A 14,894-nucleotide genomic window follows, 5' to 3' on the forward strand; every position below is an offset into this window, starting at 1 on the left:
CTGAGCTGTGAGATTCTACTTTGCACATGCAGTCCTGATTGATTTATATTAACTCTAGAAATACTTTTCTAGTTTCTGGGGTAGCTAGTGTCTGGCTTGGGTTTTGCCAGTTTTTTTATCCACAAGTTTCTTTTTTTAGACTTGAGATGCCATAAAGAAACAAGACTCTCATCTTTTGATTTCATAGCTTATGAGTGTTTCTCTCTCTGGGGCGGGATTCAGCATCACACTAAGGCAATTTGGCTTGCTAGATGAATCAGTCCCCCATTTCTTCCACCTGCATTTTGTTTGGGGGTTCTTTTGAGTAGTTATGCATAGAATTACACTGTCAACCACAGTTTCTCAAACTTTGATATCTGGCGAATAGTTCTCCTGCAGCCCCTTCACCCCACATTAAAATGGGAGGCATTGTACTTCAGCATTCTGCAGAACACTGTAGGAGCACCTTTCATTGCAAGATAGCCCAGAACAAGCATGGCGAAACTTGGCCCTCCAGCTGTTTTGGGACTACATTTCCCATCATCCCTGACCACTGGTCCTGTTAGCCCTCCAGCTGTTTTGGGAGACTAAGTTTGGCCATGCCTGGCCCAGACAATATTGCTTCCCCTTAGCCTTGTGTCAGTCAGGGCCTAGGATTCAGACCATGCTTTCTGGGCAGTGGTGAGCTTTCTGGGATTGCCCTGCATCTGTCAGCTCAGAAAGCGGGGGTGGGGGTGCTGCTTCTGCTTGGGCCTTCCCACTCCAAGAGGCATCAGAGTGTGGTGAATGTGTGTAACACAGTAGCTAACCTTTTCAAGGCATTCTTGAGCTCTCTTGCAGCACACTCTACTTTAACAGCAATTGGCGAAGACCTCTTGAGGTTTAACTTTTAAAAAAGGTAAAGGACCCATGGACGGTTAAGTCCAGTCAAAGGCAATTATGGGGTTGCAGCGCTCATCTTGCTTTCAGGCCAAGGGAGCCAGCGTTTGTCCACAGACAGCTTTCCGGGTCATGTGGCCAGCATGACTAAACTGCTTCTGGTGCAACGGAACACCATGACGGAAACCAGAGAGCACGGAAATGCTGTTTACCTTCCCGCCGCAGAGGTCCCTATTTATCTACTTGCACTGGCATGTTTTCGAACTACTAGGTTGGCAGGAGTTGGGACAGAGCAACAGGAGCTCACCCCATCATGCAGATTCGAATCGCTGACCTCCCGATCGCCAAGCCCAAGAGTCTCAGTGGTGTAGACCACAGCGCCACCCGCTTTATGTGTACTTTGAGCTATCTTAAATGAACTGTCTAGTCACCTAAATCCTGTATTTCATGCAGAGATGTCTGTGTTAACATTTTAACATGCTGACTAATTCCATGTCCTGTTTGTAAGCTTTCTGAAACATCTGGCTAGCTGCTGTTGGATATAGAAGTAGATGGACCCCCAGTCTGATCTTGCAAGGCACTTCCTAAGTTCTTTTGTTGTTAATGTGTTGATACCTCCAGGCCAAAGCTGAGATGATGTGATAGCACAGATCTGTCACAGTCTCCCCTTTTAACCAAGACTATCAATATCAGCTTTTAAGAGCATTCAATTTTGCATCTTTTCATGTGTGCCTCTATACTTTACCAACTTAATTTGGTAAGCTGCTTGCATTTGTGTACGAAGACGGATGAATGCTGTGAAAGGACCCTGCAATATTCCACTAAATTACAAATAGTCGTATATGTTTATATAAAGCTTGGCAGGTTCTTCTGAGAAAGAATGGTACAAATGAGGTTGGACTCCACTCTGCTGGACTACCCTTGGCTCGAGTGTCAAATAACACAAGTTCCTGTATTAGGCACCATCTGTTCTTTCTAAAATCTAGCTTTTGGAAGGCCTGATGCTACTCGCCCTCTAACTTGGGTTTTGATTCTGGAGTCTTCTACTCTTTCATGCGTTCCAGAGGCTTTTTCGGCCGTTAATCGAAAATATAACCAAAATGAGAATGTGATCTTCAGAAGAGCTGGAGAATTCCTGATCCTAATGTGTTATCCTGGAAAAGAGGAAGGAGCAGGGCCAATCATTCAAAAGCCAAAGGTATCCATAGCCCAGAGGCAGCATTGAGTGACTCATTCCTTGGAAGTAGTTGCTGCCAGCAGCAAAATCGGAAGTGGCCTCTAGTCTTCTGTTTTCATTTAATATTCTGTCCCATGGCAGAAAAATGAAAATGGCATGGAGATGCCATCAGATGGTGTTATCCCATAGCAGTGAAGTGATAGGAACGTGCAAGAGTTCAGTGGCAAGGTGGATTTAGAGAAGGGAAGCAGAGGTGGAATGAAGTTGCTTTCTCTGTAAATCTTTTTAATGTGTTCAAAAGCTACCCTGAAAGTCCGTGATGATCATTTTGCTGATTTTTGTGCATTGCAGGCGAAAGGATTTAATTGGTCCTATTGAGAGAATATACTTTTCCTTTTCTTCACCCATGGAATGTGTTGTGTCTTTGGGATTCCCATGTAATTTATACAACAGACAGAGGAAAGCAGACAAATGAGCCTTAAAAGTAAAGGAGGGAGCTGTGGAGAAGCCCCTTTGAGGGGAGGTTTTTATTGGCCAAACTCTAGGAAAGGGAAAAGGTGGGCAAGGGATGCAGAGCTGGGAGGGGGAGAGGAAAAAGCGAGTCTGGAGGAGGTGGCTGAATGTTGTGTGCTTACGAGCTGCTGTCCCATTCCTTTAAGTCTCTTCCAATTAAAAGAGCTTTGGACTGATGTCTTGCCAGTGGTGGGAATTGGTTGGGAGAGGAGGAGCTCAGAAGTTAAAGCGGGACTTATTTGTCAACCTCTGAGTAAAAATAGGGTAGCGGCTCTTATCTGGGCATGCTGTGTGTGTGTGCGTGTGTGTTGCAGCATTTGTGCCTCGTGTGTCTCTCATTCTTGAACTGTGTTCCTCTGCGCTCTGTCTCTCCCTTCTTTCTTTGTGCCTCACTCACAGGCCCTGCCATGAATTTTCTCTGACCCCTTGGGGCCATTCCCACATGAAGCTTTGATGTGTGTGCCCAGAGCTTGATTGACAAGGAAGTTTTAGTGGCAGCAACTGGAGAATCGAAGAGAAAAGGGCAGGGCTTTGAACTAAAGGGCTTTGAGCTCCGAGATGCTGTGCTTAGTTATCTCCTTCAGAATGTTAATTATTCATCATGATAATTGGGCAGGAGAGGGGAAAAAGAGAGGGGAGGTTATTAAAAAATTCCAACACTAACACGCTACAAAAACCTCATTTTCCAACGTTGTGACTGGCGTGAAAAGGATAGTGTGTATGTGAAGAGGTTTGGGGAGGGGGGCCTTTTTTTTCTTTTTCTTTTTTAATCCATTCCCTAAATAGTAGGATCCCTTCAGATGAAGGCAGCGGGGACATCAAAGCTTTTGTAAGAGTTTTCTTGGGGGTTTCTTAACTGTGTCTGGTACTTTTTAATTAAAAAGTTTATGGAGAGCCGTCTTTGTGACTGGCTTCTGGTGGAGCTGGCAACCCTGGGTCCTGCTGCTTGAGAAAGAAAATGTTTTTAAGGGGCCTAATAAATATTGTTTCCTACTGCTAGGATGTCAGGTTGGCACTGTGAAAGACCTCATCGCTAGAAAGGAGGTGAACCCTGGTGTTGAGGAGGGCAGGGAGTGCGGGCTTTTCCTGGGAGCTAGACGTTGTCGGCCACTTTGAGTGCCCATGCCCACATCCGCCCCTCAGGTGCTCATTCCAAGTCTATGGCGAATGGGTCAGGAAGAGACATTCTGCGGCCACTGTTATGCAGGCTTATCCTTAGTATCCTGACATTGTTTCACACCAGTCGCTTCAAATAGTGGAAGCAACGTGGTTTCTGTGGCAAGTGAATATAGACCATCCTGTCCTCTTTCATTCCAATACAGTGGTACCTCTGATTACGTACTTAATTCGTTCCAGAGGTCCGTTCTTAACCTGAAACTGTTCTTAACCTGAAGCACCACTTTAGCTAATGGGGCCTCCCGCTGATGCCGCGCCGCCGGAGCACGATTTCTGTTCTCATCCTGAAGCAAAGTTCTTAACCTGAAGCACTATTTCTGGGTTAGCGGAGTCTGTAACCTGAAGCGTATGTAACCTGAAGTGTATGTAACCCGAGGTACCACTGTACATAGCTTTTGGACCCAAACCAGAGGTTCTCCATCAAGAACACTGATAATGGAATGATGTGTTTGGTGGGAAGCATAAGATTTCCAGACTTACGATGCTGGGAATTTTTGCCTCAGTGTGCATCTCACCTTTGTAGGTATTTACATGGAACAGGATTTGCCATGTTGTTGCTCCTTTAGTTTGGAAAGATCCTTGTGGAGCTTGAGTTCTCACCATCCTGAATAACTTAAGAACTCTCAGGTATATTCCATCCAGACCCAGTGAGCTAAGTTTCTAATTTGTCAGTAAGTCCTAGAATGTCATCATCTCCCCCCCTTCATGACTTAGTTCTTCAGATGCCCTCGTTTCCAGGAAAGTGGTTTATTAGCAGATATCCAGTATTATTATTTTTTGCAGATGCAAAAAACTCATCCAGCTTTGCTCCAATCTTCCTATCTTCATTTTAGCATCCTTTCTCTCCTTTGTCATCTAATGGTCCAACTGCCTCCATGTCCTGCTTCTGACATACTTAAATTTTGTATTGTTTAATACTTTCAGAACATGTTCCTCACTCCCTCTCCCCATCCCACAAGCGTTGCTAGGCATTTAAAAGACTTGGGGTACATGCCCATGACACCCGCTTGTCCTAATTTATATTTATAGATGTCTCTGGGTGTGAATTAAGATGGTGGGTATCTCTAGAGCAAGGGGTGGCAGGTGGGTCTCAGAAGCACTGTGCTTTGCAAGGCACCCAGCTGCCCTCTAAGCAAACAAATGTTACCTTTCAACTTCCTTTTAAATATAGATAGATACATAGTAACTAAATCTTGTTCATTTGCTGTTGTCGTATATTCATATATATAGGATTCTTTTTTAATTGCCCTGTCTTATATATTGTTGGCTAACTTGGGTGCTTGATGTAGAAAGTCAATATATTAAATTTAATTATTTATCCACAAATCCCCATTATTTAAGTTTTCTCTTTTGAAAACAAATGTGACTGTGCTGGACATTCTGGGCAACTTTCCACTTACATATGTATTGAATTTAGCAGCACAGTCAGTTCATCAACACTTAACATCTTACACTAGACTTCTCCAATGTAGTGCCCTCCAGATGTTGTTGGACTCCCAACTCCCATCGGTTCCATCCAGCATGGCCAGCCATCGTAGTCCAAAACAGTTGGCAAGCACCAGATTAGGAAAGGCTGGGTTACATTGTGATTGTCTACATATCTAAAGGGCTTTGTTGCCAGCATGGTGGCATTCTCAGTATTCTTGAAAGGCAGTGACCTGGCACTGAGTGGTAAGCCATCATTTGTTTAAAAGTCTACAAGTTAACCACAAGTTGTCCCGCGGACAATTAAGCCAATGATTACTTGGTTTTCCAAAGTTTGGTTTGTTGCTTCTCCTGCTTCTCTTGCCTTGTGCCTTTACAGTTGGGTAAGCATCATCTAGGATGTGGTGGTCAAACAAATCCAGGAAGGATCCTGGGCGTAATGCCAGGTCACTGTTAGAACAAACCAAGGTTCAAACCATTGCTGCAACAAACTATAGCTTCAGAGTGTAGTTTGTTGGCAGTAAGTAAACCATTGTGAAGTTGTTGGGCAGGGTTCACACATAACATTAAGTCAGTTTAGTAAACCATGGTTTAGTGTTATGTATGAAACCAGCCATGTTGTGACAAGCAAGATTTCCCCACTTTTAAGTTTCAAGGAAACAGTACTGTTCTGTGCATGCATGTTCCCAAGGCTGAGAGAAGAGGCGTTTCTGGCCCTGGCTGTGTTTCTTCTAACCCTGAATATTTTCTCTTGTTAATAGGCTAACCTCTTCCCTGCTGCCATTGTACATTTTGGATCTGAGATGCAGAAAGGTGAGTCACTTATCTTGTTCCTCTCCATAAGAAACTCTGCATAGTTATTACATGAACATCTCGATGAACTGTGTCCATGGTTTCAGCTATGGTGGCTGAACTCTGATTAATGTGTTGGGCATAAATAAGTGGATATTTATAGCTCGGGGCTCTTAGAGGTTCATGAAACCTTTTCGTTTGATACAAATTAAATGATAACCCAGTATGGAAATGATTATAAGGGAAGTGCCCACTCTGGTTTAAGGTGAAATCAACTGAATCTTAGTGCCATTCATTGTTTGCTGTAGAAATTTTGGGTCACAGGTGCTTTTCCCCCAATTTGGGGGTGAGGCCTGTTTTTAGGTGAAAATCTGTGCTTCCTATGTACCACCCCTTTCTCAATTCTTTTTTGACTCGGCTAGGGAGTACTCTTTGTCCTATGGTGTGTATCTTGAGTTAACTAACAGCTATAGAAATCTTAATCATGCAAAATAGGTGAGGTATTATCTTTTTTGAATTGGCCCATCTTCAGTTAGTGTGCAGAATTCCACACTTTTTCAGGGTAGGTATTTAGACCTTAAGTAAAAATTGGGTCCAAAGTATGGCAACTTTATTTATATGTTCTGCATCTAACTTATTTTTTTTGGACCAGACACTAATACAGTAATTGTCCACATGGACATTTCACAGTTGTCTCTCTCCATGGTTCACTGTTAATCTGAGGACAAATGTCTGTGTGGTGCATACTGTTCTGGACATCTTTAAAATGCAGCAGGACTGACCACCATAGTTGGGTGGGCTTTAGGGGGATTTGTCTGCAGGGGAGATCAGAGCAGGGTTGTGCTGCAGGTTGAAGATAACATCTGGTAATCTCTACTAACGGTTCAATTTACCAGGAAACTGCCAAGAACTAAATGATAAAAGAAACATATACAAGCAGGGGGAGACACCATCCCTGTCTGGCAGTTCTATTTTTGTGCAATATTGTCGTCTTTACTCAACTAGTTCACAGAATAGGGTCTGATAGACAGATGCGTGTTCTAAAATACACAATCTTGGAAGTTGAGATAAATGTTTCACAGGTTTGGAGAAGAGTACTGAAGAGGATTAGTCCAGCTTGTTGGGGCTATTGGTTTCACAAAATAACAGAGTTGCGTCATGGGGCTTCCTAGCTCTGAAGGACAAGAACTTTGTGTGAGGGGTGTGTGTGTCTGTTTAACAGATTATCTGAGGTCGGACCTCCTGGAATCTGCTGTGTCCCCTTCTGAAGCTGACATCTTAGTAGCTAGGTAAGTAGTGTGAATAATTCTTTTTGAAGCTGTTGTGGATGAGTGAGTTATCATAGAATCATAGAATTGCAGAGTTGGAAGGAATCCCAAGGGTCCTCTAGTCTAACCCCCTGCAATGCAGGAATCTCAGCTGAAGCATCCAGGACAGATGGCCATCCAACCTCTGCTTAAAAAGCTCCAATGGAGGAGAGTCCACCACCTCCCAAGGGAGACCATTCCACTGAGTTATTGCCTTGCCCAATGAAGAGTTTGCCAGCAGTTTACAAAGCTTGCTTTTACACGTGTTCTCCCACACCCCCAATGAATGAAGAGATACCCCTGTAGTATCAAAAGCCATAGGGATTGGGAGGCATTTTTGCTGATACGCAACCTCTGGCTTTTGCAACAGTATTTGCAGTGATTTACATTTTGGAATATGTAAGCTTAGCAACCGGAAGGCCAATATGAACATCTAATACTTACCTTTTCTCTCAGGCGGTTGTCTAAATCAGCACCTCCTACTAAGCGGAATTCAGATCCTGTTCTTAGTTCCCTACCTAAACCAAATGAGACTGATGGGAGCGTGGCAAGAGGGCACTCAGAAGCAGCAGTGGCTCCTGAAGCAGCACAGCCACCAGTAAGGAGGACGCCATCTGGGAAAGTGCCAAAGTGGCTGAAGCTGCCAGGTACCATCTTCAGTATTACAGTGAGATACTTGTTCCTAGCCATTGTACTGCTCCTAAAAGATTCTGTGCGGCAGTCTGGCTCATCAGCTACCGTATTTTTTGCTCTGTAGGACACACTTTTTCCCCTCCAAAAATGAAGGGGAAATGTGTGTGCGTCCTATGGAGCGAATGCAGGCTCCTTGGTTTCGCGTTGCTTTTGCTGAAGCCTGGAGAGCGAGAGGGTCGGTGTGCACTGACCCCTCTCGCTCTCCACACTTCAGGGATAGCCGCCTGAAGCCTTTGGAGCGCAGTGGGAACTTGTGCTGTGCTCCGAAGGCTTTGGGTTCCTTTTGCTGAAGCCGGGAGAGCAAGACTCTCCTGGCTTCAGCAGAGAGGGAGAGCTGCGCAGCGGGAGGAGAAATGGAAGGGGCTCTGTTTCTCCTGCCGCTTCACTGAAGGGGTGCTGAACAGAGAGGGGGAGAATTTTTTTTTTCTGTTCTCCCCCTCCTATGGTCCGGTGCATTCTATGGTCCGGTGCGTCCTATAGAGCGAAAAATACAGTAAGTGCATATCTGAATATCCTGATTTAGGGTTGGGAAGGAATTTCCCTCAAGCAGATCAGAGTTTTCCTTTCCTTTCCCACTACCCCCATACGCCTTTCCTACTACCCATCTTAGGCATGGTACGCCATGCTTGTCTCCCCCTGTAAAACGTGGCTCTGCTCAGTCTCCTACCAGCAGAGCCCTAAAATATTCTAATGTACTTTTTAGTTTTCAGGGACCTATCATTTGGGAGGCTCTGGAAAGCTCAGCAGTGTGGAAGCTCCACTATATCAAAGTTTGTAGTAGAGGTTGCTTTCACAGTTGCTTTATGTTTGCATTTCAGGTGGGAAGCGATGAAGGACTTGGGATCTCCACCTACAGAAAGTTGCCTCAGCTGGCTGAGAGGCAAGTTGGGTTGCTCTGTTTTCCTTCATCTGAAGCTGCTGAAAGACAGGGCCCAGCAAACGGATTTTTCAGAATAAAATTGCAAGCTCCATTTTCTGTTGCCCATTCTGCTGCTCTGTGTGCAACGTTCTGTTTGGGCGGTGGGTAAAGCAGAGACACGCTCCAACCACGCTGTCGTTTAAATAACATGAAGTAGGCACTGAAACTTGTAGAACTACTTTGCTGTATATGTTGTGTAGGTGCAGGGAACTTCAGGACCAGGATGTTGAGGATAATTAAAAACCCAGTTGGGTGGTCATATATAACTCTGTGACACTTAAGTCAGTTGTCAGATGATCACCTTTGTGTTGTATAAATTGTCACCAAATCCCCTATGTTGGAGGTTTGCGTCTGGTAACCCATAAGACTCCATGCCTGCCACATGCTGGACACTCCTTTTCCAGTGCTGCAGGCACCATACGTTGCTGCAATATTTTGTAGTTCTCAAAATCTGTTGGTAGATCTGAATGAAGAGATGCCTTAGGACCTAGCAACACTTAGAGACGTCAGTGAGTACTCTTTTGGGGTAATAAAAACACACACATCCCTGCAAAATTGCTTCAGACAACGTAGGTTAGTGATAGCCAAAAAGGATGTCATCTCAAAGTCTTCAGTATGTTGCTTTTAATTCTTTAATGCCATTGGCAAGTAGAGGCAAGCCAGAATGCACTTCATGGTCATCTTTAAATTAAAGATATGCGTGATGCACCTGCAGAGGATGTAGGCAAGGTCACATGCCAAAACCCTTTTGGAGCTTCAGATCCATAACAAAACTTCCATTGGCTTATCTTTTTAAATATTCCAGTGTTCCCTGAGCCTCTTCCTACTTCCTTTTGAACACTAGCTTACGGTAGTTTCTGTAGTTTCTGTTGATTTCATGCTGTCACTTCTTAAGAAGCACACAGTTCGCTTTGTTTTATGTGCATGTTTGAATCATGTATTTCTACACTGCTTTTCACTGGAAGAAAATATCACAAAGTGGCTTCCGAAAAAGCAAATGTAACAAAAAAATCAACCGTACAATATATAAAGCGATAAAAGAGACAAATCACTAGAAAAATGCACAGATGTATTGCGCTTCAGGCTAAGCCCTACTTAAGGCTTCCATCAATTACTGGGAGCATTTGAGAAACAGCCAAATATAGTGGTACCTCGGGTTAAGTACTTAATTTGTTCCAGAGGTCCGTTCTTAACCTGAAACTGTTCTTAACCTGAAGCACCTCTTTGGCTAATGGGGCCTCCCGCTGCCGCCAGAGCACTATTTCTGTTCTCATCCTGAAGCAAAGTTCTTAACCCGAGGTACTATTTCTGGGTTAGCAGAGTCTGTAACCTGAAGCGTATGTAACCTGAAGCGTATGTAACCCGAGGTACCACTGTACTGGTTTTTTCCTTCGCTACCCTCAGAGCCTTCAGATGTTCAACTAGTTCATATCTTTGTTGAAGTATTATTCTGTATTCCACCTGTATCTTTTTTTCCTGAGCTGCCTTTTCTTCAGTTTAAGCTGTCCTCATTTCTGTTTCCTTGGTTGCTTTTTCTAAACCAACTGCTAATATTGTGCTCCCTCCATGTCCAGTCCCTGGCAGCACGAACGAGCACCGGCAACTGCTTCCTGTCAACCCATAGTTCAGATTAGGCCCAGAAAGATCGGAGTGGCAGCAGCTTACGACCCCTGCCCATCAGCAATTTCAAGGGCTCGGGTTTCTGCGTCCTGGGAACTTCCTAACCATGCCAACTCCTGATACCAGGCTTGCCAGAAGGCTGCCAAAATAGTAGCAAGGTGGAAAATATTTACTCTGGGAGAGAAAAACACCACTGGCTTGCTAGTTGGCATCATTTTGGTCTGAACTGCGATAATATCTGGTAGTTTTCAGAACTTTTGACGTTTGTTCTCAATGAAAACACTGTTATTATATAAAAATACATTACAAAACAGGAAAAAATATGTTATTCTAACTGAGGACTTTTACAATGATTATTCCAATGTGCAGCAAAAGGAACCCATCTGTGCAGCGGTTAATCACAATTTGTTTCCAGTTGGAGTCATATCAATATATAGTTGGCATGTCTGTTTCAGCTGCAAGGAGTGCTTTCCCAGCTCCTCCGCAATATGCCATGGTCTGTTGATTTCTAGTGTGTTATAATTACAAATGCAGTAATTAGCATTTTCAATTAGAGCTTTGTGGTCCATTAGCACTTCTCCCCAACAATATCATAAAAAGGAACAGGTTACAGCTTAATCCAGATTGTTATCAAATGGATGTTTTCCCCATAAAATTCACTAACCAGAAGGTATTCTCATCACATATGTATAACTCCCACCCATATATGTTGGCTCATTAAATCATTTAAACTTGTCACTCACTTCTCCCTCCTCCCTGGTTATATTCAAAAATATGAAAGTTTCTCTGGGCCCAGGGGGCCGCTGCATACATCACATTATAAGCAAGGGATACCTGCTAGCAGATTGCTGTGGATACATGCAGATTGCTCTAAGCTGAGCCATGCAAGGTAGCTCAGCCATATACAGGGCAGCAATGAGCCAACTGAGCGCATTATTCCTCCAGCCCTTATTGAATTCAAACCGTAACCCCTGTTAAATAATCAGTTGCTGAGGAAGGCCATTAAGGGCTCTAGGTCCTTGAATAGCATCTGCACCCATCTCTTCTCATGACCACAGTATGGTGCTCCCTAAACACTTGTGCAACTTCAAAGGCTTCTGGATCCAAGTGTGATGCAATTGCCCCTCTGTAAACAGTTGTGAAGTTAAGCTAGTTTTTTTAACCCTGTGCTATGCTATCCAAAGGCCCTGGCTCTTCTACGTAATAGTTGATGAATAAGTGGAGGAGGAGAAATATCTCTGCTGCAGGCTAACAGATCAGGCTAGTTTGATACTAGATGGGTGCTAAGAGTTACACTTTTTTCTGAGAGTGCATGATTTGTAGGTGTATGGAAGCAGGGTGACCATAAGAGGCCTTTCAATTAGTCTCTTTTTGAATTGCACATCCTCTCCACCTACTTGTTCGGGTTATCTATCAGTTCAGAGTAACCTGCTTCCTGTTCAGTGTGCCTGACATGGCCCATTTCCCTCCTGCCCCTGCTTTTCCAACAAAGAAAACAAGAGCATTGTACCATCTGAATGAACTTCAAAGTGGCTGGAAGGGGCACCAAGGGTTCCTGGCACTTGTCATTGTCTCCCAGACTGACCAACATTTCCCTTCAGGTCTAATTACTTCCAAATGCTTCCAGCCGCTTTGAAGAAAACCAGGAGGGGAGGGGGGGAGGGAAAAGGTAGGGAGAAAAGCTCCAGAGCACACAGGGAGCAGAGAGCAGTTAAAATAGCAAAGGCGCAGATCTTTAATGTCACCCAAAAACTGAGCCACCAAAGAAGATGAGTGTATAAGACAACAGCTGACGAAAACTGAATCCTGCTTTAACTGTACTGTTCCACACACACACTGCTGCCATCTGTGGTACTGGGAGGGTGGCTGCTACAGAAGACAAAGTGGAAACTAAATCCAGGCAAGGTTAGGACAGTGCCAATTCTAGCCTTATTACCCTTACCTGGAAGAATGTGGTCTGTGTGGTTCTTCAGTAAGTCCATTTCTCTGTGCTAGGAGCTTGGCAGATCTCATCTTTCTGCACTCTACGTTGGAGGTTTCTAATTGTTTCCTTTGGGCCGGTTAGTGTTGACACCCAAGCTGCTTTCTGGTTTTCCCTGTGATCTGCCCTTTGTATCTTTATACTGTAAGATCTGTCACATAATCAAGCAGCCAGCATTCTGCGCTGAAATGTTGTACAAACAGAACACACACACTGCTGTTAGGACAGATCATACACATTAGCATATGGGTCTCTGGCTGAAAGGTGTATGTGTGTTCTTGAAAAACAGAATTTTGTTTTATTGCTATATTTTTATTACAAGCCATGGAGGGAAACAGGGAAGGGATGACGCCCTGCGGATTGAAGCCCCAGACTGAAAATGCCAAGCTGTCTTGTTTCTAAGTTTTGACCATAAAGTTACTTACATTTCAAAGGTTGAGGGTTGTTGTTTTTTCACTCACAACATTTTCATTAGAAGCTGTTCCTTGAAAAATGTAAAACAATTAGTTGATGCTGCTATAGTTTCTATACTGCAGCAATGCTTGCTGTTAAAGACACATGTACCTCATAATCCCTAATTGTGGGTGGTCATTCAGTTCTTGCTTTTGCTCGTGTCTTCCTTCAAAGCGGAGATGAGAGACCTGTGGCCTTCCAGGTGTTGCTGGACTCTCATCAGCTTCAGCCAGCATGGCCAATGGTCAGGGAAGATTGGACGTATAGTCCAACAACATATGGAGAGTGGCAGGTTCCCCCACCTCTTGTTCAGAGAGCCCTTCTTTGCTGTACTTGCACACATCCTGCCCTGTGTCAGATTCAAGATCTGCACTGGTTGCTGACTCACTTGCCTATCCTAAAACAACTGAGCAGGTAAGAGCCCTGGTTTGATTCCTACCTACACTGTCACTTAAAAAAAATAAAATCCCTATGATTGCATGTAGTAGTATTAATTTTCTTCTGCCTTCCTTTCTCCCAGGCAACAAATGCTTTAACATTGATACATATGCAATTGTAAAGTGTAGAGTGTTTCTTCTAGGAGCAATAATCAGTCAGGTGTGCATTAGGCAGACTGATGCACAGGGACTCCGGCTCAGGGCCCATGTTCAAAGGCTGAATTGTGACCAAAGTAGGGCTGTGAATAGATTCAACTACAGCAGCAATAAAAAGGACCCATCAGATCATAGCTGTCAACATTTCCCTTTTTTAAAAAGGGAAATTCTCTTATTCCGAATAGGATTCCTCGCAAGAAAAGGGAAAAGTTGACAGCTAGGCATCAGATAATCTCTAGAGTCTCAAAATTAAAATCTTGATCATGTTGAAATGAAGAATATGCAGCTTGACTAGCACTTCCAGCTACATTGTATGGTTGAATCACACCTCTCTACTGCCAGAGTTTATATTCCAAATAAATTTGTTTGGTACTGCACGCAAACTCACTGTGCCCTGTTTAAGACCAAGACTTTTAATAGTACATCTCTATCCCACAGAGTTCAATGAGACTTTACACCCAAGTAAGTGTGTACACAGGATTGTACCATAAACCAGGTAAAAAAGAGAGCCAGTTCCCTCTGTCCCATTCATAGAGTAGGTGGTGGGGAAGGATAGCATATTACCATAATTCCCCCTCCCAATTTTTAGCACCAGGTTTGGACCATAATTTGGATTTTCCCTTTAGAAATTTAAACAGAGACATCCTGTTAAGTCAGTGTGCAAGTGTATGCAGAACAGAGACCTACATGTGTTTTAGTTTAGCTTTGCTGTGGGTACATGTGTGTTTAAACCCATATTAAATGTTCTGTAGTACATTCACACCCCTTGCTTAATGGGGGATTAAGCTTTGTGTTTAGTCAAAGCTGCTCAACTCTGGTGATCGGCCTGTTTTATACAATTCAGAGCTATATAGGAAGCAGCTGCCTGGGCCATTTGCTCGTCCAAGGCCTAGACCATTAAACCAAATGGAAATGGAGAAGATACTTGCAAATTACGGGAAAAGTTAGCCTTTAAGGCTGTTAACACTTTTGACCAGATCATTTTGAGCTCAGTGAGACTTGCTTCTGAGTAGACTAAAAGCAAGGTTTTAGGCCGGTACTTTAAGACACTTCGCTTAACAGATGGCTGTAAAAATTCTAGCCTAAGCCCTACAAGTATCCTTAATTTACATGTCAAGAGCAGTGTGGTACACTGGCTAGACTAGTGTGGGTCTGAGAACACACTGGTTCAAATCTGCATTCAACCAGGGTGACTTTGGGCCAGTCGCTATCTCTCAGCCTATCCTACTTTATAGGGTTGTGGTGAGGATACAAATGGAGAAGAACTATGCACATTAGTTCTTGGGGGACACACACAAAACTAAATACTGTCTTTAGTTCTGCCACATCCTCTGAAGTAAAGCCCCACCAACCTTAGATTCCCAATAAACGAGCACAAAGGAGTGCA

The 14,894-nt window shown here is 43.7% G+C and overlaps 1 protein-coding gene across 2 annotated transcripts in view; it reads left to right on the top strand.

Moving 5' to 3' along the window:
- The window catches only part of ASPSCR1 (ASPSCR1 tether for SLC2A4, UBX domain containing), a 64,974-nt gene extending 56,062 nt beyond the window's left edge, over window positions 1-8,912 (top strand). For both annotated transcript variants that reach the window (XM_083487030.1, XM_083487029.1), the window contains exons 13-16: window positions 5,911-5,962; window positions 7,164-7,230; window positions 7,705-7,895; window positions 8,760-8,912. In XM_083487030.1, coding sequence (XP_083343156.1) covers window positions 5,911-5,962; window positions 7,164-7,230; window positions 7,705-7,895; window positions 8,760-8,773 — 324 coding nt within the window. In that variant the 3' untranslated portion in view covers window positions 8,774-8,912. The remainder of the gene's footprint in view (window positions 1-5,910; window positions 5,963-7,163; window positions 7,231-7,704; window positions 7,896-8,759) is intronic.
- Window positions 8,913-14,894: the final 5,982 nt, after the last annotated feature.

The sequence above is a fragment of the Podarcis liolepis genome (genome assembly GCF_965112155.1).
Source record: "Podarcis liolepis genome assembly, chromosome: 2".
Lineage (NCBI taxonomy): Eukaryota > Metazoa > Chordata > Lepidosauria > Squamata > Lacertidae > Podarcis > Podarcis liolepis.